The sequence below is a fragment of the Augochlora pura genome, chromosome 2 (genome assembly GCF_028453695.1).
Source record: "Augochlora pura isolate Apur16 chromosome 2, APUR_v2.2.1, whole genome shotgun sequence".
NCBI lineage: Eukaryota > Metazoa > Arthropoda > Insecta > Hymenoptera > Halictidae > Augochlora > Augochlora pura.
In genome coordinates, this window is record NC_135773.1 from 3,186,966 (window position 1) to 3,212,506 (window position 25,541).

A 25,541-nucleotide genomic window follows, 5' to 3' on the forward strand; every position below is an offset into this window, starting at 1 on the left:
CTGTTAATTGGTTGATTAATAGGAAGCACGTCGATCATTCTCCGTCCACCATTGTTGGACTAGAAGCCTTGTGGAAAGTGTGAAACGCGAATTTTCGTGGCAGGGATTTGTTGGAGAAGGTTCATTGAAATCGGAGGTGAGCAGGACAGGATTGTTTGTGATTATGATATCGCGAAGCTATTTTAGAACTCGGTTGTTATTATTTTATTCTATGCTTACACGTGGTTAGATTGCGATTTTGGTGCATTTGTGACAAAAATGAGTCGATTAAATTGAAAATAATAAAAATAGTAAGAAAATTGAGTAGATCAAATACTCTTGTTGTGATTTGTAAAATTATTTAACATTTCTAGTAATTTAGACGTTTGTTCGGTATCCAGGAATAACTAAAGAATAAATAAATAAATCTTTCTAATTAAATACGATAGATATTGGTAAAATTAAATACAATATTAAAGTACTGTTAATCTTATATTATTATAATATTATATACTGTAATAGAAACAGTATTATGATAACCAATTTACTATTTATTACAATAAACACAGTTTTACAAGTTTCTTGTTTCATTCATTTTCATATAAAATATATATTTCTATAATAAATCCTCGAAAATTGCTTCCAAACTTACTTCACACAAAAATTTTAATCAGAATTGTATTCTACAATCTTAAAGATCTATAAAACAATTTATTTCTCAATGAGCAGTAAATAAACAGCAACGAATAATAGATAAATAACGACGAATATATAAATATCGTTCGCGTTTCAACAACTTCGGTGCACAGTGCGTCGTTTGAATGGCGAATTGTATGCACATCGAGAGGGTTTCGCTGCGGAGTTGACTCGAGCTAGTAGAGCAAGTAACCGATTTCCGCGGCGCATACCATCGGAACGGGATCACGTGTCGAAGACTATTTCCTCGAGTTCTTCAGATTCCTCTATCAGCTGTGCCGGGTATGCCAAGGCGAAGTGTCGGGAGCTGCTGCCACCGAAATAATCCAGATAGCGACTGCGAAAATTGATAAAGCGAAATAACACGAATTTGTGGAGAATCGGACGACTGTGGATTTTACGCGTTTATGGCATACTTTGACTATTTACAAGTTAAAATGGTAGAAATATAACGTGAATTTAAAGATGATTATCATTTGTGCACATTGTGCGATACAGAGCTATATTTAGAAATATTTTTTGATATTTTTAGAGGAAACTGATATTTCTTTTTTTAGAGAAATATCCTAGGCTCGAAGTAAAAGGGTTAAGACAAAATTTCAAAAGTCGTGAAATATTGATCTGCATATTTTTCGAAATTAAATATGACTTATCTTGCTACTATTTCACTGGTTTAATCAAAACAGAATTTCAAGGTTATGTTTAAGTTGACTTAGACATTTTCTATCTTTAAAAAAGTATCTTAAATCTAAAAAAAAACAAAATAGAATCTACACTTATAAAATTTTAAAAATCATAAAAAATTGATCTGGATATTTTCGAAATTAAATACGACTTATCCTGCTGCTACATTACACCTTGAATCAAAGTAAAATTTTAAGGTTATGTTCAAGTCGTCTCAGGTATTCTTCATCGAACAATGAGCATTATTCCTTCGTTCTTCCGACGAAATCGATCGCTTTCTATTATCGTTGACGCAACCGTCGCGCGAACGGTGTAAGAATATAATTGGATTGTTACAAAAATTGTTATTCTTAGTATCGCGTCGGTCGGACGACGACGTGGCGGCGAAATAAATTTACCTCTCGTCGGAACGGGGAAAGAAGGGCGACGTATCCCGTCGTAATCAACGGTGAGATTTCATTTGAGCTCCTTGCGGATGAAAAGAGTATTCGCTTTCCAAGGTAGCTCTTCTAATTACAACTCGCCCGGTGTTAATCCTTTGACACAGAGAAAGAGCACTTGCCGCATAGTCTGTCACAGATGTACAAGGCGGCCCGGAAATTGTTTACCAGCCTGAACCGAGCGATAAAGAAGACGTCGATATTTTTAACAAAGTCGCGTAATTTTATTGTTCTGTGACCTGCGGAATATTATTTATATGTAATAAACTATATGTAATGATCTATATATAATAATTTACATATAATGATCCATATGTAATAATTTACATACAATAATTTATATGTAATAATCTATTTAGTGATTGCAAAATAAAATAAATAACAAGTGCTACATTCGATTCCCTGAGCATTTTAATTCATTATTTTGTATAAATACCCGTAACATAAAGAATGCACGATATCTGTCACATATAAAATAATTGCATATTGAAATAAAATAAAACTGTACTAAATGTTATATTATATTGCATTTCATTATTTTATAAAGAGACTCGTAACGTACCGGTTCTTTTGGACGTCTTAAATAATAATAATAATAATAATAATAATAATAATATTAATAAGTGAATTAAAGTTGTATTAAACGCAACGAGTAATTTATTTCATTATTATATAAAAACACTCGTAAAGAATGTATAACTTCTATTATATATAGAATAATTATAAGTAATGCAGAAACTGTATTTCAATGTTTTTCAAATCTTATAATTGAGAAAGCGTGTAGATTCCATTAGGTGTACTTCGTCAAGAATTATGAACGAACATATAAATTAGTATAATTGAAAAATTAAATAATATGAGAGAGAGAAGATTCTAAATATATTAAAAAAATAATTAATATAAAAAGCGTTAGATTTTAATAGTCCGCGTAATAAATTAATAGAATATCATCGTCACCCTTCGATCTTGCTTCGCTCGTAAAAAGTAACAACCCCATTTCGCGCCACCATATCATTTCAAATTTCCGTCCACCTAAAACATTTCTCCCCTTTCCCTCGGCTCGCATAATGCTTCGCGCGAAGCAGAGGTTCGCACTTTTCGGTCACCGTGCGCACCATTGCGCGAGAACGGGAGTGGACAAAATGGACGGTCCGCTACAAAAAAAGAAGAGCTCGTCCCCGGGTGTCTAATTGAGAATCCCAGAAAAATTTCTGTCACGCGTGATTCCGCATTCGCCGGGTCCGGCTAATTGCGAGTTCTTAAGAAGCCCCGTTGACTCTCAATTAGCCGCGCACTGTCCTCGTTTAAAAGGGCTCGCGTATAGAAATCCATTTTATTATCGCGAAGAAAGTAGAACTCCATATGGTCGGCTGCCGGTGGCGTCTGCATTTTTCTTCGCTATTTTTACTTGCCGGAAAATATTGCCGCTTCGAACACTCGAGCTGACCCGCCGCAGCACTCTCTCTCTCTCTCTCTCTCTCGTTATGTTGCTGGGCGAGAAATAGAACAACCAAATATTTCAGGGAAAATACTTTCGAGAGCCCGCGAAGAGGAGACAGTGATTTTTCGGGAAATATACGAGCAGTCCGGTGCCGCGCTAAGTTGCCACGATTTTGTTATAATGAAACTGTAGTTTTAGGCGTTTATAGCGATGATAAGTTAGTTGAACGCGGAGCTACAATTTGTTGCAATTATTGAAAGAAAAAGTGCATCTATTTTTAAGTGCTATTTTCTGCGACTGAGGTAGATAATTTTTATTTTGCATAAAAATTCACAGTTTATAATATTTTAATGATTTCATCGCCAGTTTCTTTAGTTCGATTATACACGACTTAAAGTATCTTTCGAATTGAAATATTAATTATAAATTGCATTTACTCCACTGTAAAATATGTATAATATTAAAGTTAGGTAGAACTGATTTTATATTTCACTGCTTCAACCCTGATCTTCAAGTTATAACTGTTATAATAATTTTTATAAAATTCACTGGATCACCTATAAACCTCGAATAAAAAGCCTAAAATAAAAATAAATTACTAAAAGATAAATAAAATATAAATTTTATTCCAAGCAATGGTATAAAATCATAAAATCGTAGAAAATTAAACGTTTGCTAGAAAATAAAATAGAAATACAATTTTTGGGTCACTGCCGACCCTATTATACTGATCAAATTAATTCGAGCTCTTGCCAATACTTATAGAAAAATCATGCGCCTCTCATAATCAACTCTGTGTTCATTAATCGTAATATAAAAACTCGCTCGTTCGTTCGAACTAGAATTCTGTAACAGAGCGTCCCGTATTCATCAATGGTATCGAACGTCGGGGCGCGCGAGCCTCTGAGAGAGAACCGCGCCTTTACGCTGCCCATAAAAGGTAACTGCCCGTGTGCTCGGAAAAATATAATAGGAAAGTTCGAGCGCGGCGATAAAGGTGGTCAAGTAAGAAGTTCCCGGGAGTCGTTACGGTATCCGTAAAAGGACGGGGCAAGTTTCTTTGAAGTTTCAACAATTTCCCCCGGTACTTTTTGATCGCGTAATCTTCGGAAGACGGTGCCGCGGTCGCGTCTCCTAACTCCTCGTTATCCTAATGTTTAATAAATTATCGTGGTGGGAACGCTAAGCTTTCGAGCATCGTCGACGATTCTCAGCCGCGAAAATTGGAATCTTCGTGAAATACCGCGGAAACTGTTCAAACTTCTATAGAAGTACGGAGGAAATTCACTTTGCGATAACGAGTGTTTGCCGAACGAAATAATGCACTAGACAAAAATTAGTGCATTTTACTTCGTTTGATTTTATTTTAATATTTCATTTTATTGCATTTTATTTTGTTTTGTCTCCTTTTATTTCAGTTTATTTCGTTTTATTTCACTTAATCTCGTTTTATTTTATTCTATTTCATTTTATTTTATTTTATTTCATTTTATTTCATTTTATTTCATTTTATTTCATTTTATTTCGTTTTATTTCATTTTATTTAATTCTATTTAATTTTATTTGTGTCATTCGGTATTGTTTTGCAGTTTGTTTTATCGCTTAGTATTGGTTAAATTTACATTTGTTTTATTATCGAGGTTATTTTAACCTTTTATATTATTATATGATTATTATATGATCGATAAATAAATACAGTGTAAATACGAGTTATTTTATCCGAATGGCATTCATATTATTCATATAGTCTTAATGTAGTTATAAAAATGATATATAGACTATAGTCTTCGCGCGACAACAAGGCATCTTTGTGTTTAATTTCCCCTTCTTGCTAGCTGCCCCACTACCTCAAATACCGGTCGCTACTAGTCCAAGATGGCGACGAAGATGCAGCACTGGGGCAGCTAATAAGAGGGGGAACGTCACCTAAAGCTGCCTTCTGGTCGCGTGAAGACTATAGACGCACAATGCTTCCTGATTTTACACAACACGGAATTTCTCAAATAATTCCCTTTAAATAAATAATTCCCTTTAAATAAATAATTCCCTTTTAATTATATTCAACATTACACGCTTCTCTGTTATGTCGCAGTAAATTCAGTATTTCGCAGCAGTCGACGCCGAATGAAAAGGAAACAACCTACACAGAACGAACAATCTATTAAGTGAGAAAACTGATGAAACGGGTCGCCAGAATAAGAACCAAAAAAAATCACAAAGAGCGACGCGATCGCGACCGTGGAATAAGACATCAAACAAAATGGAGCGTAGAGGGCGGAACGAGATGGAAGTGGACCAATAACTTCGCGAAATTGAGTCGACCGTATATAATGTTCGGAAACAGTCCGACCTCGGCCGCGGCATGGTGGAAAAACAAAAAATTGCGCAATTGTCGGGGGAGTTCGTAAAAATGTCTGCGGTTCGCGGCGGCGCGGCTCGGAAAGATTTAAAAGTTTTCCGATAATCCACTGTTATGGGATTTATTTACCCCGCGCCGCGGATGCTGATCATTTTGTAGTGTATCGGTCCGCGGCAAAAAAAAAAAAAATAAACGAAAAACATGCGCGGGGCGCAGGAGGGGGAGGGAGAAAAACCTGGTCAGCATCGATTTGACGATTATGAAATGCGAGCTGCGTTTTTTTTTTGTCCTGTTTTGTTGTCGGAATTACGCGGTCGTTATCGTTCGCGGGAATAAAAAAAAAAACAAACGCGGCGGGGTCACGTTATTGGCGGATTTACGAGCGGGTACGCCACCTACCCCCCCCCCCCCCCACCCCTCCGCCCCGAAATCAATCTGTAGTTTCGGGTGCGAAACACGGTTTAAACTAATCATGTTCGAAACGGCGCCGCGGGATTTCCCTCTGCCGGCGCGTGTGCGGTCGATGAAAATTAAACGAAATTTCGTTTTTTTTTTTAGAGCACAACGGGAACTAACAGGTGGAAACGTGGATTGAATTTTCAGCCATAATCGCTCCGAGAAATACAAAATCTTGTTGTCGTATGATTTATTTAATAATCGAAAGGCGACTATTTGTTTCGGACGGAATAAATAGTTTCTTTCTATTTTATTCGTTTAGTATAATTTATACAGTTTATTCTTTTCAATTCTATTTATTTAATATAATGTATACAGTTTATCTCAGTTTATTCCTTTCAATTCTATTTATTTAGTATAATTGTATGCAGTTTATTTCACTTAATTCTATTTATTTAATATAATACATACAGTTTATTTCTTTTAATTCTATTCATTTAATAAAATGTATACAGTTTATTCCTTTCAATTCTATTTATTTAATATAACATATACAGTTTATTTCTTTTTATTTGACACAGTGAAATGCATACAGTAGTTAAATTGTTCGCAATTTCCATAATTCGAATAAAATGAAATTGTATCGACGATAAGTATTTTATGTGATCGCGACCTCTGAAAATTTGTTTGCCAGCATCGACAATCCGGTAATTGTTAATCGGCGCCGTTAACATCGTTAGCACCGTTCGAAATTCGATGCAATATCTATTGTAAACGTTGAACGATAAGGAGGATTTTATTGAAATTTATAATAAAGAATTTGTGAATATGAGATCGTTAAAATAAATGCACAAATCGTAGCCTAGATGGTCAAATTTTTTTTTTTAATCGAACGTTAGGTTATGTCAGGTTATGTTGTCTAGATGATCAAATTTATTTTTTAATCGAATGTCACATAATAGCTACTTACATAGTTAACAGATAATTCCTAAACTGTGGATTTTTATGCAAAATAAAAACGGTCCGTATTAATAACGAGTAATAGGAATTAAATATGTATAATGAAATATAATTTAATTCCTACCGCTCCTTCTCTTAAAAAATCAGTAAATTCAAAATAAAGAGGTAAAAACCGCAGTCTAATTGTTACTAAAAATCACCTCCCGCGCCGTACTCGTCGAAGCGCATCAAAAAGCTCAACAATACTCCACATACAATTATCGACGCTATTGTCAAGTATCGATATTTTATCATCGTCAACGACGCACCTCTAAATACCGATAAAACATCGCTCCAATATCGACGGCCGCAGCTTGTAACATTTAAAACAACAGTTTGAACCGTTGTTAGGACTATTTTGCGACGAGATAATTGCCACCGCCCCTACGAACAACGGCTGCGAAGGCAAATTCGTTTATCCGTGGCCGAGAGCACGGCGCCGGCCGTTGCATAAAATAACAATCCGCTGCGAGCGAAGAAATACAATATCCGATAGGCGGAGGTTTGCGATAAAATACCGCGTGTGATGAAAAAAAAAAAAACTCTCTCTCCCTCTCCCGTAGCCGCGCGTTTCATCTCCGTCGGCGGAGATGGTTTTCGTTGAAATTCCGTTCGCGAGAGCGCAAGGAGATTCAAATGAAAAACTGTCTGTAAAACGAAGCGTTCCCCGCCAACTATTGTTCACGGCGGAACTACGGCGTGCGCGAGTTCGAGAGAGAAATAATAGTAAAAGGAGTTTTTTTTCGAGCGGAGGTAATTGGAAAAGAGGTATATTCCGAAGCGCGAGGAGGTGGGGGGAGGCTACTTTTCTTTCGGTTATAGCACACCGGCGACGAAGAACATAAGCGGTAACTTTTGCGATGCGGATGGAACATCGTTGCGAAAACCAGCTTGGCTTCTGTTCGATGAAACTTTTTGCCTTTTCGGATTATTCGGAATAATTAGCATTGTGTTCTTTGGGCTGCACTTTAATTCCGTGGTCGCGGGAGGGTTGTTGTGTCAGTTTTATTCATTAGTAAACGAGAACCGAAGTTAATGTTTAATATTAATTAATGTGCGAATGTATAAGGATATTTTAAATTATATTATGTCAGAATTTAATTGTTGTAGTAAGGTGAGAATTTATTCAAACCCTTTAATGTATTTACAGTTTTGTATTTCATATATTCAGCTTTTTATTTTAAATATATATTATCTTAACATAACCTAGACTTTATTGACGGTCTCTATGGCACTGTAACAATTTTTAATTAAAATAGAAAATTGAAAATATATTGTACTAAATAAGAAAACCATATATAAAATTTTCTTTCTATTTTTAACCCTATATCGCACACTAGAGTAAATACGATGTCTTCCCAAATTATAAATTCGTTCTTAATTTATACGTTGCTATTGATAACCTTGACTTTATTAAAGATCTTTATGGCACTATAATAATTTTTAACTGAAATAGAAAATTGTATATTGTACTATATTAAGACGGGCCCCATTTGTATCTACGCGCCCTGATGCGATTCCTGGATGCCCCGACATCTAGGACTCGCCTGGCGCCTCGTGCTCTAGCGAGCATGCGCAACGGCGCCGCCGACTGTCTATTGTCTTTTGCCTTTTTGTCTAGCACGTTTTTTCTTCAGTGACGAATAATTCCATTTTTATCTTACATATTAAATAAAGCTTGCGATATATAGTGAACGTGTCCTCTGTGTATCACCTCCACTTAATCTGCGTTCAACATACTAAATAAGAAAACCATAAATAAATCATTCTTTCCATTTTTAACCTCACATTTCACACCAGACTAAATACGATTTCTTCCCAAATTATAAACTCGTTCTCAATTTATACATAGCCATTGATATCCGCAATAATTTTATACCAATTTACAAAACTCTCCTCATCTAACTAATATTCTCCAATCAATAACAATCCTCCAAAAAGGTTAAAAGTTTCCGATTGAAAATAGAAAAGCGACGCGATACAAATGAGACCGAAACACGCGAATGTCTCGGGAGTTACCTGGAGGAAAATCGAGCGATGGCCACGCCATTAGCTTCCACATAAATCACGAAGTCCATTTGATCGTTAACAACGCCGCGATCGGCTACTTAAACCGATCGATGCCCGCGTTGAATTTGATTAATAAACGCGCCGGATTGCGTACGGTAAGCCGTCGTCGAGAGGCCCGCAACTTTCCGTGGCCGTCACCGTAAAAACGCGCTATCAATCCCGGTGATTTACGAGTTTCCTGTAATTTTCTCTTCCGTTCGTTTTCTTTTTTCGCGCGTCCAGCCCGGGTTCGCATAATTTCCTCCTCCCTCTCGCCTGTTCTCCGTACCCCCGTCATCATCCACGCGCTTTCATCGCGCATCACCGTGCACGCTCGCGATAAATTCTCGCTCGCGGAACTTTCTTCGATACTAACCGAGTAATGCAACCATTACACCGCAGGATCCTGAATACATCCCCGAGTATTTACATGAAATGTTCGCCAAGAATCTCTCGGCTGTTTATTACAGGGCCGTGAGAGGGAGGGAGAGGGGATAAGCCGCCGGAATTTCTTAATCGATTACGAGTTTATGCAATGTTCGGTCTGCGAGCTTTTCAAATCATCTTGAAACTCGACCCACGATATTAAACTTTGCTCTATGTTTGTTAGTTGGTCGTCTTGCAAAGAATTAAATATGTTAAGTAATTAAATTAATTTATATATTACTTGAATATAATTTCTAGTATTAATTACCTAATTATATTCCTAATATCATTTTTACTTTATTTACTAATGCGAGAACTAAGTGCTCGTAGTATATTACTAAGTCATCGTCGTATACCAAAGGGTTCTCTTTCTACTACGTACATCTCGTCGCCGCCGGTCAAGAGGTTAAGAATTGTCTCATCGAGTTGTTCGGCGTTGCGCAGCGTTCGCGGGCACCGCCGCGCGATACCGCATATCGCGGCAGAACTAATGTAGACACGGTGACAAAATAAATGGAGATGGAGCGGGGAAAGGGTCCTTAAGCTTCGGGTGCTTATGTTGGATAGCACTCTGTTAGAGTATCACTCGGGTGTCGGCTTTCCCCGAGACAAATGGCCGGCTGCGTTCGGTCTTATATACAGCGTCACTGTTACTTTCCACTCGTTTCCCAGGCAGAGACACGGCCGCCCCCCCCCCCCCCCCCCCGTTATATCCTCCGCAGCCTGATATCTCCACTTATTTCTTATCGGCTTTCCTATGAAGAACCGACCGCGGGGCAAATGCGTCGCAAACAAAGCGAGGATGCCGGAAGATGGAACGGCCGGTGAGTAACTAATCCGATGCTGTGTAGACCCTGAAACCCCCAGCCAACGGCAACCGAGATCTCTCGCTTTCCTGTACCTTTGATTGATTCGCTACAATCTTGTATCGACAGAGAATAAATATCCGAGAATAGCGCCCGACTCTGTGATTCTGGTAATGGCGGGAGGTGTCTGTGGTAAGTGACGCGTAATTGGCACTGCTCTGATGGCAGAGCGGATTTGTGCTTCTTTAAATTGGAGGACGAGATTTTAGAGAGATTAATAGAGGTTAATATAAGTAATTCATTTATGGAAGATCGTCTTCGAAGGTATACATAACGAATGGACGAAATTAAATCTGATGAATGGATTTAAAATATTTCAAGCTATTTGAAATATTTAAAATTTGCAAATTGAAAATATTTCAAGCTATTTGAAATATTTAAAATATGCAAATTGAAAACATTTGAAGCTATTTGAAATATTTAAAATTTGAAACTAGAAAATATTTAAAAGTAATCAGAATCTAGGAATAAAAATTAAGGAACGTGTAGGATAAAGTCTTGTATTGTGTCGACGAAAACATTAACAATGCGCCATATCTTCCTCTATATGTATTTCTAATTAAATAGGACTTATATATATTGAAATATCAAATTCTTTATAATTATATATCTCGAAAATTTCTAATTCTTTAACACATAGGTATTACTTACTGTTTAAGTACCTAATTACTTAATATATACGTATATACGTATATATATTCTCGACGTTTCGACAATCGCGGTTTGACTTCCAGCCACTCCAACAGACTATAATCGCGATTCCTGCGATCCTAAACAGACCAAGTCGCCCATAACCGAACCCGTTCGATTGCCCGGACAATTCGATTTTCCGAATCACCTCGGTCGCAATTAGTCCGGCTAATTAACGCTCCGCTATCAAGAAACCACTCCAACTGACCCGCTTTCGTCCGACGAAAACCGCGTAGCCAGCAAACGCGCTCCGTTCACGTGTTTCGTCGAACCATCGCGAGATGCTCGCATGTCCGCGCAGTCGTAAAAGAAAATGCGCGAAAGGGTAATTAGAGCGGCGAGCAGCAAAAGCGTTGAATTTCTGCGGGGGCGAGTCATGGGGGTAATTTGTCGGTCGAAATCCAAGACACTCTTTGCACCGATATTCTCCTCTAATGTTCTCTACGCATCTCTCTCTCTCTCTCTCTCTCTCTCTCTCTCTCTCTCACTCTCTCTCGCTGGTGCACGGTCTGCTTTGCATTCGCCTAGGCACGTTACAACCTACGATCGCGTTACGTGCATCCAGTGAATTGGACCGAATGCCAGATGACGAGTATGTGCGTCGTCGACGGCGTAATTACACGTCGGTATTCGGGCGTGATAACGTAATTCTGTCTCGCTGCTCGAACAACGACCGAGCACGAAGAAATATCTTATCCGAGTTTGCTGAAGTTAGACTCTTTGTATTCGATGACATTTTAAAAGCCTAGATCAATAATAGCTATTTTGAACAGAAGAAGCAGTTCTATTTTATATGACTTAGTATAGTTTGTGCATATGAAATCGAATCTTAAGGACTTGTAAAGCTGTTACGATTTTTTAACAGCCTTTTAAATGGTCTTTGATAATGTTAGAATTATTTTGGAAATTTTATAAGAATTTTTATTGGTCTTGGAGACGCCACTTGAGTGCAAACGGTTGATATAATATTGCACAGGTTAGGTTATGCATACGAAATTGAGTCTTGTGAATTGCCAAACTATTACGACTTTTTAACAGTCTTTTAAATGATCTTTGATAATGTTAGAATTATTTCTGAAATAATATAATAATTTTTATTGGTGCTTGAAAGGCACCACTCGAATGCAAAGGGTTAATACAGTATTGTACAGGTTATGTTGTACATATAATATTGAGTCTTATGGTTCGTAAAATTGTCGCGAATTTAACAGTCTTTTAAATGGTCTTCAATAATGTCAAAATTATTTTTGAAATAATATAACAATTTTTATTGGTGCTTCAAAGTCATTGTTTGAATTCAAAGGGTTAACACGGCATTGCACAGATCTAAGTAACGCGTTAACGGTTCGCTAACCGAGTTCCCGCGTCGAATTCGTATTATTTTCATTGACCGTTCAGGGTTGCTGTCTCCGAGCGTATGATTGATGAGGACGCGCAGACGATTCCGAGCCGGAGCGTTAATTGCAGTTAGCTAACCGGCTGGAATATCTCCGATTCAACTCGAACGAGTCGCGAAATCCGTGACACTGCGCCTCACTCGGCTATCCTCGAGTTCTCGAATTATGATCGGAACTAATTATTTCGACGCCGGCTAATTTATTACGGTTCGACGATGATTCGCGCGGACGTTCGGCACATTAAGTTTACTTGATTCATGACTTCGCGCGGTGGTCGATTATATTAAAAATAGTCGACTACTTTTAAAAATAGAAGAAAGTCCACCTTTGGATAATTGTTTATTGATAGATAAAGGAATTTTTGTAAATGCACAGTTAATTTCTGTTGAGGTTATGTCAAGATTATATCAAGGGTATGTCAAGGGTATGCGAGGTTAGGAGAAGAATCACTTTGGGTAATTGTTTATTAGTAGATAAATAAATCTTTGTAAATGCACAGTTAATTTCTGTTGAGGTTATGTCAAGATTATATCAAGGGTATGTTAAGCGTATGTCAAGGTTATGTTAAGGTTATGACAGATAAAATCTTTGTAAATGCACCTTTCATTCCTGTCGAGATTACGTCAAGATTATCTTAAAGTTATGTTAATTATGTTAATTGCGTTATTATTGATTTATCAACATAAGCTACATGGCATTCCTCTAATTGTAGACTATATCATAAATTTAATTCTTCTTTTATTATAATATTTTGAATTCGTATCTCCGAATCAAAAATCAATAAAAATTACAAAATCATTTCCTTTCTATATTATATTTCACAGAATATTACAATCGATTTTCTAGTCGAATTTTTATTAATAGCGACGAGGGGAAGCTATGAAATCGGGCGCATCTTATGGTGAAACTACGCTTAAGCAACGTATGTGATTTTTCTGTTATTCGAATCTATTTTCTAATTTGTTATTTAGAAAACTACAAGGTGACTACAATATATACATGACTACAATATTTAGGTTACTAGAATATTGAGAAGGGTGAGCAAAATTTGGAAAGAATTGAATCGAATTTACCGAAAGATAAATTTCCACTTTGCAGGTTATGTATACCTATACCGCGAGTTGAATTAAGGCACTGGAATTGTATTTTATAGCGGAAACCGAGAAGGAACAAAAATAGATTGAAGCCGCGGCGTCGCGCGTTCCCGTTGGAAACTCCTAAATGGGGCCGGCATTAGCCCCGAAGCCTACGAGATTAAAAAGATTAAGGTCCTCGGAGACACATTGTTAGTCGCTGCCAGAGAAATGCGTCTTGATGGCGATAGGGTATGGGGACAGCCTAAGCAGATCTATTCGTCTTCTTCGATCCCGGGGATTTCGACTCCGGGGTTTGCCTTTCCGCCGGCCACGAAGGAATATATATCGCTATGGTCGAACTAATTGATTCCGGACGAACAATTCCGAATGACTGTGCCCAGTACCGAGACAAATAGCACGTCAAACAATGCTCTCCGCGCGCTCTGCGCCAGCCCGACCTCCTATTGGGACAGGCTAATTGAAAAAAAGGATTAGTTCGAGTCCCACGGGCAACGTTGCCGATTCCTGTGATTCCTACTTCTCCAATTTTCAAACTGCGTCGTCCGACGACGACGTGTACGAGGGGCAGGAAAATAGAAAGCGTTCGGAAATTGTTCTCTTGGCTGAGCGGAGCGGTGCCCTATTGTAAAACCGTTGCGTATTTTCCGGCTCGGGAGATACTCATTATTTTTGGAACGAAAACGGTGGAGTAAACTAATACGATCGAGGGATTACTGTTATTGTCAAACATTGTTGTAATACGCGAATTTTTAACTTTTTGTAAGAAGGATTTGTTAAGGGTAAAGCACCCGTTCTAGACACAATAGATTTTTTTATAAACCTCGACGAGAGATGCGAGAAGAAATAGTTAATCAAACACTAGAGAATTCGAGTATTTAACATCGTAAATTTAATTTTAATTTAATTAAAACGACTTTGACTTTTTACGATTTTTTTTCAATTTTCTAAAACTCTCTACATTGCAATCTATAGCTAATTAATAACCGATTAACATTCGCTTCAAATATTTTTGTGTCAAGCTATTGAAAGTGCTTTAAACCATGGCAGTAGTTACATGGGACACCCAGTATAAATCGATGACGTTACGCAGACCCCGCGTCTCGTACACTTAGTGTCCAAAGTAGGCTGCCACAGGGATTGGTCGAAAGATCGCCGGATGTCAACACTAAAAGCGACTCTAGGGATGCGCGGAGTTTCTCTCTAACTGCGAGCAGTCTCCGCAGCTCTCAATATCAGACGAACGTAATCAACAGTATCCCAGCCTCGGAATCATTAGCGGGAATCTCAAGTCTGTGACCACTCGAATCGAGTTTGTCGAACTGTAGATAAACCGTATAGAGACGGACAAGTTTCTGTGGCAGCTTCAGTCGACCCTCCAAGTCCAATAACCCTGCCATTGCTTATCTTGCATCGACAAGTCGAACTTGGATAGGCTACGGCGCGTCGACTAATTACCCTTGCACTCTGAGCGATAAACAAACGTATCCTGATCAGAAATCTTTATTGTTTTTAGGTTAATAATATAGAAATGGGGAGGTATTGAGGTCGATTAAAGCAACTTTCTCTTTTGTAAAGTTGTTTGATACTTAATCAGTTGATCAGTGATCAGTTGGTCAGTTAACCAGTGGTCACTTGCTGAGATGACCAGTGATCAGTTGGTCAATGGGTCAGTTGACCAGTCGTAATTTGGTCAGTTTATCAGTTAACCAGTGATCAGTTGGTCACTTTGTCAGTTGACCAGTAATCATTTGGTCACTTTGTTAGTTGAAGAGTGGTCATTTGATTAGTTGACCAGTGGTCACTTGGTCAGTGGTCAGTTGGTCACTTGGTCAGTTGACCAGTGGTCAGTTGGTCACTAGGTCAGTGGCCAGTTGGTCAGTTGGTCACATGGTCAGTTGACCAGTGGTCAGTTGGTCACTTGGTCAGTTGACCAGTGGTCAGTTGGTCAGTTGGTCAGTTGGTCAGTCGATCACTTGGTCAGTTGACCAGTGGTCAGTTGGTCAGTGATCAAATGACGAATGTTCAGCTTTCAAATGATCAAGTAATCAAAAGCCAACAAGCAAAACTAGTCTTCGTCAGCTCATAGGATGCAAAAAGTTACACAGTCCTTTTAGAAAAACTTCCACAAAACGCATTCTAGACTAGAATAACCCCACCTCATCATTTTCCTAGCTTTTACTTTAACAGCGCATTCTGACGTGTTTTTTCCTCGTACCTGTCAGCTTTAATAACTCTTCCTAAGGATAGCTCCTCCATTGCTGAAACTTTGAAAAATGATCATCCTCGAAAGAATATTTGGCACACATTTTTTACCAATTCTCCTTCACAACGAAAGGATGATAACAGCTATCGAACTTTGGGCTACGAAGATAAACTCTTCTAGAATTTTGGAAATTATTAAAAATAGCATAAATAGCAATATTATCTACTCTTTCTTTTCACAGAAAAACAGATTCAAAATCATAGTTAAAAATAGATCTGTTTGTTAATTACTCTATTCAAATATAGTGAAATATAAAAGAATTTAAATCGTTACGTTCTGAAACAAGGTATTATTAATCTGCGATCTTTTATGCAAGATAAAAATGTTCTATATCAATCACAAAGATATAAAATAAACAGCAGATTCTTTCTTTCTTTCTTTATACATTTTAGTAAATTAAACGTAATACGTTCACAGTTCTTAAGTCTTTAAAACTTGATATCCTTTTAAATTTTGTCACAAATAATAATAATAATAATTTTGTCATTTTTGTCTACATGGAGCAGACAATCTAATTATTATCATTTAAACTCAGCTTTCATTTTCCTCACCGCTTAAAATGTTCTGCCATTGTCTTCAATTTCATTGTTTATCCAATCGTATACTCTTTACATACGCTTCATATATTCTTTACATACGCTTTACATACTCTTTAATACGCTTTTCGTGCGATCTGCGACCGGAACGTTCTATCGATTCGCTTTGAGGATCAGGGATAATTGGAGCATGTGTACAGCCGATTGTTTAAACTCGCGGTAGTAAGCCGTACAAGTGTGCGTACAGCCTGTAACTAAATTCCAGCTGGATTCGGCGAAACGCCACCTGGAATTTCATTGACTAAGTCACGAATCAAGCGGATCCCTCTATTGTCTACGCATTAACCCAAGCTACTGTCACAGTTACAGACACGTTTACTGATACGGCTAAGCTGGCAGAGAAGAAGCTATCGGGTTTCCTAGGAAAGTCGCGATTACCGCGAAGACTTTCCAAATCGCTTAGATGTGAACCAGTTTTACGGTGTTTTATGGGAAATGGTGCTTTTGAACTAGTATTCGCACTAATCTAAGTATAAAAGAATTACATAATGCTTGCTAATATGGTGGTTGTAAATATTCTGAATTTGTCAATAAATTACTGGATGTTCGAGTGTATTTGTTGTACTTTCAGAAAATTAACTAAATTAATTTTTACTTCATTAATTATTTCAATTAAAGCTAGGTTTAAATGACTTTGATACAGTTAGGTAAAAATGACAGGTATAGCACCTTTTTATTTGCAATTATCGAGATTGTAAATATACATTTATTTCTTCAAGTATACGTAGCGAAAAATAATATTATTAAAACTCTGAATAAATATATATTTGTTGCTTTTACTAAACAGAATAAAATAATTAATTTCAGCGCTCCATAAATCTAATTAACATTAAACTATCAAGCCGTATAATATAACCAGTCTCGTATATTTCAATTTAATGTTATTGCAACCGCAAAATCTATCTCGCAGACAATTCTCAAATATTGTTTAAAATCTAAGCATATAATATAACAAAAGTTGCGAATAATTTAAATAAACGGCGCCTTGGCATTGTCCTGAGATATTTTAATAATGCAAATTGATATACACTTATATTGTCTAAATAAACAGCCGGTGCATTTAATAGTGTATTAAAAATGCATGTTAAGAAAGGCCGGCAGTGGGGAGAAGGGGTCGTCGAATCGGCGAATATTTTTCCACTCTGAATTTTCGTGTCATTCCGTCGTAGGTAAAGGATCCGTCGCCGTCTCTCGGGATTTCCGAAACGGAACGAGTGCACAGAGTCATCATCTTACTCCTCCGTTGTCGTAATTCTCGAACTCGAGACAATGCGGCCGAAAGAATCACTCGCGACGAGAGAGAGAAGAACCGAAAGTCGAGGAGGCAACATCCGTATTCGGAGCCCTTTCATCTCCGCGAGCCCTCTCTTCATTCCCTTTTCCGACGATACGTCGGATCTCTTCCAGAGAGCGGGTTTTTAAAATACACCGTAAAGACGACGAAAACAATACGTACCCCGCCATGTAATACATATATATATCGTGTAATGCATATAAAAATATATATGTAGACATAGATATATATATATTTGGTTCACGACAGACAATTTATTTGAACAGATCTTTTTCCCTGCGAGCCCTTTGAACTTTTAAAAATCCAAGATATTTCGTCTCATGACCAGCTGCAGCTCAGCTTACGTCCATCATTTGCTCTGCTTTCATATGTTCCATAATATATCAAGAAACTGTATCTAACTGTCTATTTATAAAGAATTATCTTGGATTTTTAAAAGTTCAAAGGGTTGATGGTAAAAAAGATTTGTTCAAATAAATTTCGTCTCATGATCAGCTGCAGCTCAGCTTTAATTCATCGTTCATTTCGCTTTTATTTGTTTCCTAAAATACCAAGAAACTATAACAGATGTTAATCTATATCCAACTATCTATTTAGAAAGAATAATTATTTTTTTTTTTGGAACAAAGACGAGAAAATCGAAAACAATATGAGATAGGGGACAATAAGCGTGTACAATTTTTAACGAAGACGATGAGATAAAAAACAACACGGCAAATGGAACAATAAACGTGTACAATTTTTAACGAAGACGATGAAATAAAAAACGACATGGGAAATGGAGCAATAAACGTGTACAATTTTTAACGAAGACGACAAAACGAGAAACAGTATGAAACATGAAACAGTGAACGTGTACAATTTTCAACGCGGGATCAAAAACGCTATAACTTTGTATTACAATATTTATTACAATATTTATTACAATATTTATTACAATATTCGCTAACATGTAAATATTAAACTCAGTATTACGAATAAATTCCTAGTTCTATCAGATCGAACAGAGTGAATTTTTTAATAATTATATAATAAAATAGTCTGAAGTTTTAATGAAGTGAAAAGATGTTATTAAACTCTGTTTACTGTCTTTGTGCCACTAATATACTGTATGGAACATAATTCTATAATAAAATAAACGTTGAATAAAAATACGCTTCTTTTTCCAATTATTCACCAAAAATAGTGCAACGAGTCTGTCTTTGACAAACCGATGCCAATGGATACATAAAATCCTCGGTTCACTAATAAAATACCTAAAACTCCAGAATTTAATGATCGCACACAATATCGTTAGAACGTACCGTGCAGTACGTGCAAGAAAAATGGGGTGGTTCAGAGCGTCGAGCGACGATGTCGTACACGGAAAAGCTTGATATTTACAGGCGAACGTAACAAGCCAATATGAACCCGACGCCGCCCGTTTCATATTTAACGGGAACGATCTAAGTGTCCAAGTGCTCGCGGACGGTGTCGCAGCTAACACGAGGAGCCAACAGGAACAGCAATCCGGCGCTGTTGCCTCCTTCCTCCGTGAACCTCTCCATTTTGCATGCGGGGTACAGCGATTCCTGTAAGTACACGGCCGTACTAACGCGCCACCGAGGAACGATTACGCCGCGAAGGATTCCGTCATGAGAGAGTGGGGGGTGGGGGCTTGAGGTGGGGGGGGAGCCCGCGCGGTTACTTATGATTTTCATACCGAGGAGCTCGCACCTGGCGAGTGCTGCAACACAACGTTCAAACTTCCTACACGCGCGCGCACCCCGTTCCCCCACCCCTCGAACGGCTCTCCGGTACTGTGTAACCCACAGGCGCCGTCTGAATGAGACGAAGATTTCGGGACCGATTCCGAGCTTCTGCGAGACGCACGTGCAAATTATTGCTGAACAATGTCGGCGAGCGGAACGGAACGTGCCCGCGGGATCGACGGGAACGCTCGAGGCCGACTTCGGGGATCGGGCCGCTGTATTTCGGCGAGAGTTTCCACTTGCATTAAATGCGCAAGATGCTCGCGAAATTACCGAGATTGGGGAGCGATCCAACTTTATCGCGGTCGCTGCTTGGTCGGAGTGTCGCGACGAGTTTTGATTTATGGCGTCGATATTTATTTATTAAATTGTAGTTATTTAATGTAAGTGTAAATTATGTCAAGGTTGTAAATATTGTAGTGTGATATAGAGAAGATATAGAATGGTTTAATTGTTTTAATGGATTAGAAAATTCTTTTGAAAAATTTCTGTACTATAGGTTGAACATTGAACACAAGAGAATTAGGTTGTATGGTCAACATGAAATACGAACGGCCCATTGATTAATATACACCGCGCTATTCCGCAGCGTATCACTAATAGATAGTCTTGCGTTATCATAGTCAACTCCGCAGGCACGCGGCCGTGTCGATCAATCACCTATCAATCGAACCAGGCAATTCACACCTGCCACGTTAAACCTTGTTTCGCATAATACGACTAATTTCCTGTGCAATCGGTTCCACACGCCGAATATGGTTAATCTGTAATTACGGTTGCAACGTGTTCAAAGGACCGCACTGTACCGCTCGCGGATGATTTATAGTTGCGTGAACGAAGTATACTCGATATTTGTAAAAAAAAGTGGTAAAAATCTAGGTTAAGTTTTTTTGGAATTAGTAGTGATAATAATAGTGACTGAAAATGATGTATTAAATAATATATATAAAATCTTTGGTGAATACTGATGTTAATGTCGACTGCTCGCAAACAAGTAATAACAAAATATTTTTCTAGAACAAAAATAAATTTGAAATGGTGAGATCGCAAACTGCATACACGATGTCTTCTTGATATTAATAAAAATTAATTTTACCGTTCAAGTACAAAGATAAAAATCTTAAGTTACATGATCTTGACATAACCTATATTTTCAACGCACAGAATTTCTAAATTTTTCTAATAATGAAGTAATAAACGAGCAAGTAATAACGAAATATTTTTAAACAATAAAAATAAGTGATCGGATCTGGAGTTAATAAATTTCGACAGCAGGTCAATCAATATCCTTTTTCATCGAGAATAATGTTAAAAATTATTACTGAATTAATTAATTTTGCAATTCGAAATACATAATCGAAATACAAAGATTTAATACGAAAATATGAAATATAAAAATTAAATTAGAAAGTTTTCGAATAATTCGCTATAAATTTTAATTAACAACGTGCAGTATCGAGCAAAGTTTACCCCGTGCCCGAACAATTGTTCTCCACGGATCAATATAATTATAAATCAAACATCGGCGACCGTGCCGTAGAACCGCGCACTTATTATTATCGAAACAATGGTAATAATAGTTCTCGGAGCACGTTCCAATTTAACGGAACGTTAACGGTCGCGTTCGCGCCGACATAATGTCGCGATCATTAAGGGTAAGTACGTCGATAATGTGCAATCATTATCTTGCTACCGCGGGGGGCGTGACTTACCATCGCGAGGCGCCCAGGTAACACGGTATTTTATCACGCAGCACGGCACTTGTATCAAGTGTCTCTCACCGCCCGACATTTGCTTGCGTTAACGAAGTAACGTAATTGAAAGGGTCGCGGCCGTCGTTAAAATTTCGCGCATGTTGAAAACCGTGATGAATGGCAATCGAACCGCGGGTTCGCGTTTTGTGAACATTGATACGGCAACGTTTATCGGCAATTATGGAATAACGTTGCGGCAATTTACGCTCGAGGGAAAATATTTTACAGGGAATGTGGATAACTTAATTATTTTCTAATTCTTTGGCAGTGAACGCTAATGATAACGTTAAATAAAGTTGTTAATAAGTTAATAAACTTTTTATCAATTCATGTGTTGTGTTTTATTTATGAAGCTGCGATTTTTAATGAGATTAAAATTGTTGAAGTGACAGCTTCCATTCCACTTTGTTGAAAGCAAGTGGAGGCAACTGTGATTTTAAATATAAACAATCGCATGGTATCGGGAAAATTAACCCTCATAGTGTTGAAGAAATATATATCGTTGTTGGTTACCGTTGGAAAAATATTGTTTACTTAATATTTTTACTAAATAATAATTTTATTTGCTATTTCTCTTCCCATTTTGAATCTCGTAATTATCGGATTTTATAAAATTCAGTTTTCCATATTTTACTTAGGTGTACACGATTCTTTTGCTCGGTGTTGAAAGGGTTAAATCGACCTTTCACGTACGAATGTACTTAAAAAGACTACCGATGATTATGGCAGTTCCATAGCTAGCTATTTTTCTTTTCTAAAATCTGCATAAAGTGAACCTTTCTTTATACAAGCAGACTAATTATTCCCAACTCTGCATCACTCCGTGCTTCCTTTAAAGCGTTATTTACTAGTCCGTGAATATTTAAGACAGTGATTAATAACGTCTCCTCAACATCGGAGACAACGGAGACTGCTGGCTGCTTAAAAGTTCTTCCTTAGAAACCAGCGGAATCACTGAAGTTTCACTCGGTGTTTTCCAACGCTGCTCAAAGTTTGCAACGCCAACAATGATTGTAATATTAAATTATTATTAACGACGAAGAAATCGTGAGATCGCAAACTGCATGCACGATGTCTTTTTAATAAAAATAAAAATGAATTTTACCGTTCAAGTACAAAGATAAAAAAATCTTAAGTTACGTGATCTTGACATAACCTATATTTTCGACGCAATGATTTTCTAAATTTTTCTAATAATAATACAATAATCATGTCAATGAAAATTGCGAACACGATTTGATCGCAAACTGCACACACGATGCCTTCTTAATATTAACAAAAATTAATTTTACAGCTCAAGTACAAAGATAAAAATATTATGTGATGTGATCTTGACATAACCTATATTTTCGACGCAATGATTTTTTAAATTTTTCTAATAATGATATAATACCCATATTAATGAAAATTGTATTACTTATATAATTATGCATTGTAATGCATTATTAATAGCATACAAAAATATTAGGTAAAATGCCCTGTAGTGCCACGAAAAATAAAACGAATTTATTATCTCAGATTGTAAATTATCGAAACATTTGTTATCCAAAACGGCACGAAATAAAACCACCGAGTGTCCAGCACAAGCAGTACATAAATTCTAATTACGGTGATAAAAATGGAATCCTCGCCGGCTAACCCTTTGGCAAAGGGCAGGTTTCATCGGTGTCGCGCGGACGCGGCGCGAGAAACACGCGCGCGATTATTAATTTTAAACGGGACAGAGAGAGAGTTAGAGAGAGAGAGAGAGAGAGAGAGAGAGAGAGAGAGTGAGAGAGGCGCGTGATATCGGACGTGTCCCCGTGTATTAATCAGCGAGCGATCCGATTCCAGGCCGTAGTAATAATCATCGTCGTTTTACTTTCGAGCCGGATCGCCGCTGCCGGAAATATTTGCCGGTGGATGCGCGTTCTAATTCCGACGTCGATCCCTCGGGAGAACAATCGCGATCGGTTTCGGCCGTGGCTCGGAAAGTGAAGAACAAGGGAGGGGCGAAAAAAAACAGAGCCGAAAGAAGGGAAATAAATAAATCCATGCGTCCGAGCACGCGCGTGCGGGGCAATTGTGTTGTATTAACAATCGTTTGCCCTCAATATCGACCATCGGGGCTTGTGTGCCCTTGAGCACCCTTTCAATATTTGGCGCGGCGAGGGCTTCGACGTACCTTCCACTTTTCTCTGTCTTTCTCTCTCTCTCTTTCTACTTTTCTCATTCTCTTTCTGTCTCTCTTACTCTTTATTTCTCATTGTTCTTTCTCTTTCGCTCCATTTGTCTTGCTTTCTCTTTCGCTCTCTTTCTCTCTCTCTCTCTCTATTTCTCTTGCTCTCTCTTTCGCTTTCTTTTGCTTTCTTTCTCTCTATTTCTCTTGCTCTCTCTTTCGCTTTCTTTCGCTTTCTTTCTCTCTATTTCTCTTGCTCTCTCTTTCGCTTTCTTTCGCTTTCTTTCTCTCTATTTCTCTTGCTCTCTCTTTCGCTTTCTTTCGCTTTCTTTCTTTCTATTTCTCTTGCTCTCTCTTTCGCTTTCTTTCTCTCTATTTCTCTCTCTCTCTCTATTTCTCTTGCCCTTCCTTTCGCTCTTTTTCTCTCTATCTCTCTTCCTCTCTACTTCTCTCTCTCTCTCACAATTTCTCTCCTCCTCTCGGATATCGTCACGTAATTGCGTTTCCCTTCCGCGACCGGGTGTCCCACGATTTTTCCACGCCGCTCCCTCGATTTCCCCGTCCCCCTTTCTCCCCCCCCCCCGTTTTATTTCGACGTCTCGTAATTATCGGACTAATTGCAATCTCTCCTCGGACCCCGTCTTTCGTCTCGCCGTTTCCGACGATTTTTCCAGGAGTCGACGACGACGAACGAGAACGGTGTCTTGTCTCGTTCAACAAGTTTTCGTCAGCCACCTGGCCGCCGCTTCCGTCTGTGTTATTTCTGCGGGAACTGCGATGGGGCGAGGGGTGGGGGAGGGGTGTGCGACAGAGTCAACAATCGACGTGTTACGTGTACCGTGTGTGCTCGCTGAATTGGTAACTCTGTAATCTTCGAGAGTGATACGATTTCTTGGTTCGAGGGTTGCCCAGGGACAAGCAGTTTTCGAACGTTCCGGGTAGATGTTTCTTATTAGTGTAGAGAGGGTATATAGTGAGATTGCTCGTCGTTTCAACGATTGACGATTCTGTGGGATGGTGGTTTTTGTGTGACAAATGTGGTTTGCGTGTAATTGTTTTATTTATCTGTGAATTTTGAAATGTACAAGGCGTTCAATATGATTTTAATATCTGAGTTATTTATTGCACTGTTTTACGTTGACTTTCTTATAGCAATATTGTTATATTAATTCTGTATTATTTATTAAGTCTGTATGATTTTAGGAATTATCTTATACTTAAGTGAGAATGATTATACAGGATAGAATTGTTAAAAAATATTTTCAAGAGGAATATATAAGAATTTGCAATTTTTTGACTTATTCAGAAGAATTTAAGAAAGTGTACAATCTTTTGTATAGTCTTTCTTATAAAGCAACACGTTAGTCATATCTATTGTATTCAGTAAAATTTAACATTAAAGTGACATTATATTATTCTATACATTCACCTAATTCTGACATAACCTTAAAATTCCATTATTTTTCTATAACACAAATCGAAAGCAATATCATTCATCTAGAGAGACAATTTATAAAGTGCACAAACTATCTCTCTAAATAAATGCTAAAACAACAAAATTTATGTATAAAAATCAGTCCATCAATACTATCAATTATTAAGAACTAACACGAACATTCAGAGTCGTCTGTAGACAATTTATTCTATACTATATACTATTCACATAATTCTGACATAACCTTAAAATTCCATTATTTCTCTATAACACAAATCGAAAGCAATATCATTCGTCTAGAAAAACAATTTACAAAATGCACAAACTATCTCTCTAAATAAATGCTAAAATTATGTATACAAATCAGTCCATGAACACTATCAATTATTAAAAACTAACACGAACATTCAGAGTCGTCCTGTAGACAATTTATTATACCACGACAAGATGAATCGCCGTCGCGTCGAAGGGAGGGCTGGGAAACTATTAGCGCTCTTGATTCTAATGTCAGAAAGTCGCGTAATTCCCGATCGAGATGAACTCGACAATCCTATTTGCCGATAAATCTTCCCGAATTGCTTCTTCCACCGGCGTCGGTCGTTTTATTTAATTACCGGACCGGGTTCGCGCGGCACCCCTTTATCCCCCTCCAGTTGGAACTTCTGACGTTTCGGAAGATTTATTACGCCGTAGAAATATTTTTACGCCGCTCCTGTCTTGTAATTGACTACTTTTTTCTCCAAACGATCGCTGAAAACGATGAACAAGCGC

General features: G+C 37.8%; 1 protein-coding gene across 1 annotated transcript in view; it reads right to left on the minus strand.

The window, feature by feature from the left end:
• Nucleotides 1-900: 900 nt before the first annotated feature.
• LOC144478230 (cilia- and flagella-associated protein 58) overlaps nucleotides 901-25,541 on the minus strand; it is a 115,591-nt gene continuing 90,950 nt past the window's right edge. The window contains exon 12 of the mRNA XM_078195978.1: nucleotides 901-1,012. Coding sequence (XP_078052104.1) covers nucleotides 901-1,012 — 112 coding nt within the window. The remainder of the gene's footprint in view (nucleotides 1,013-25,541) is intronic.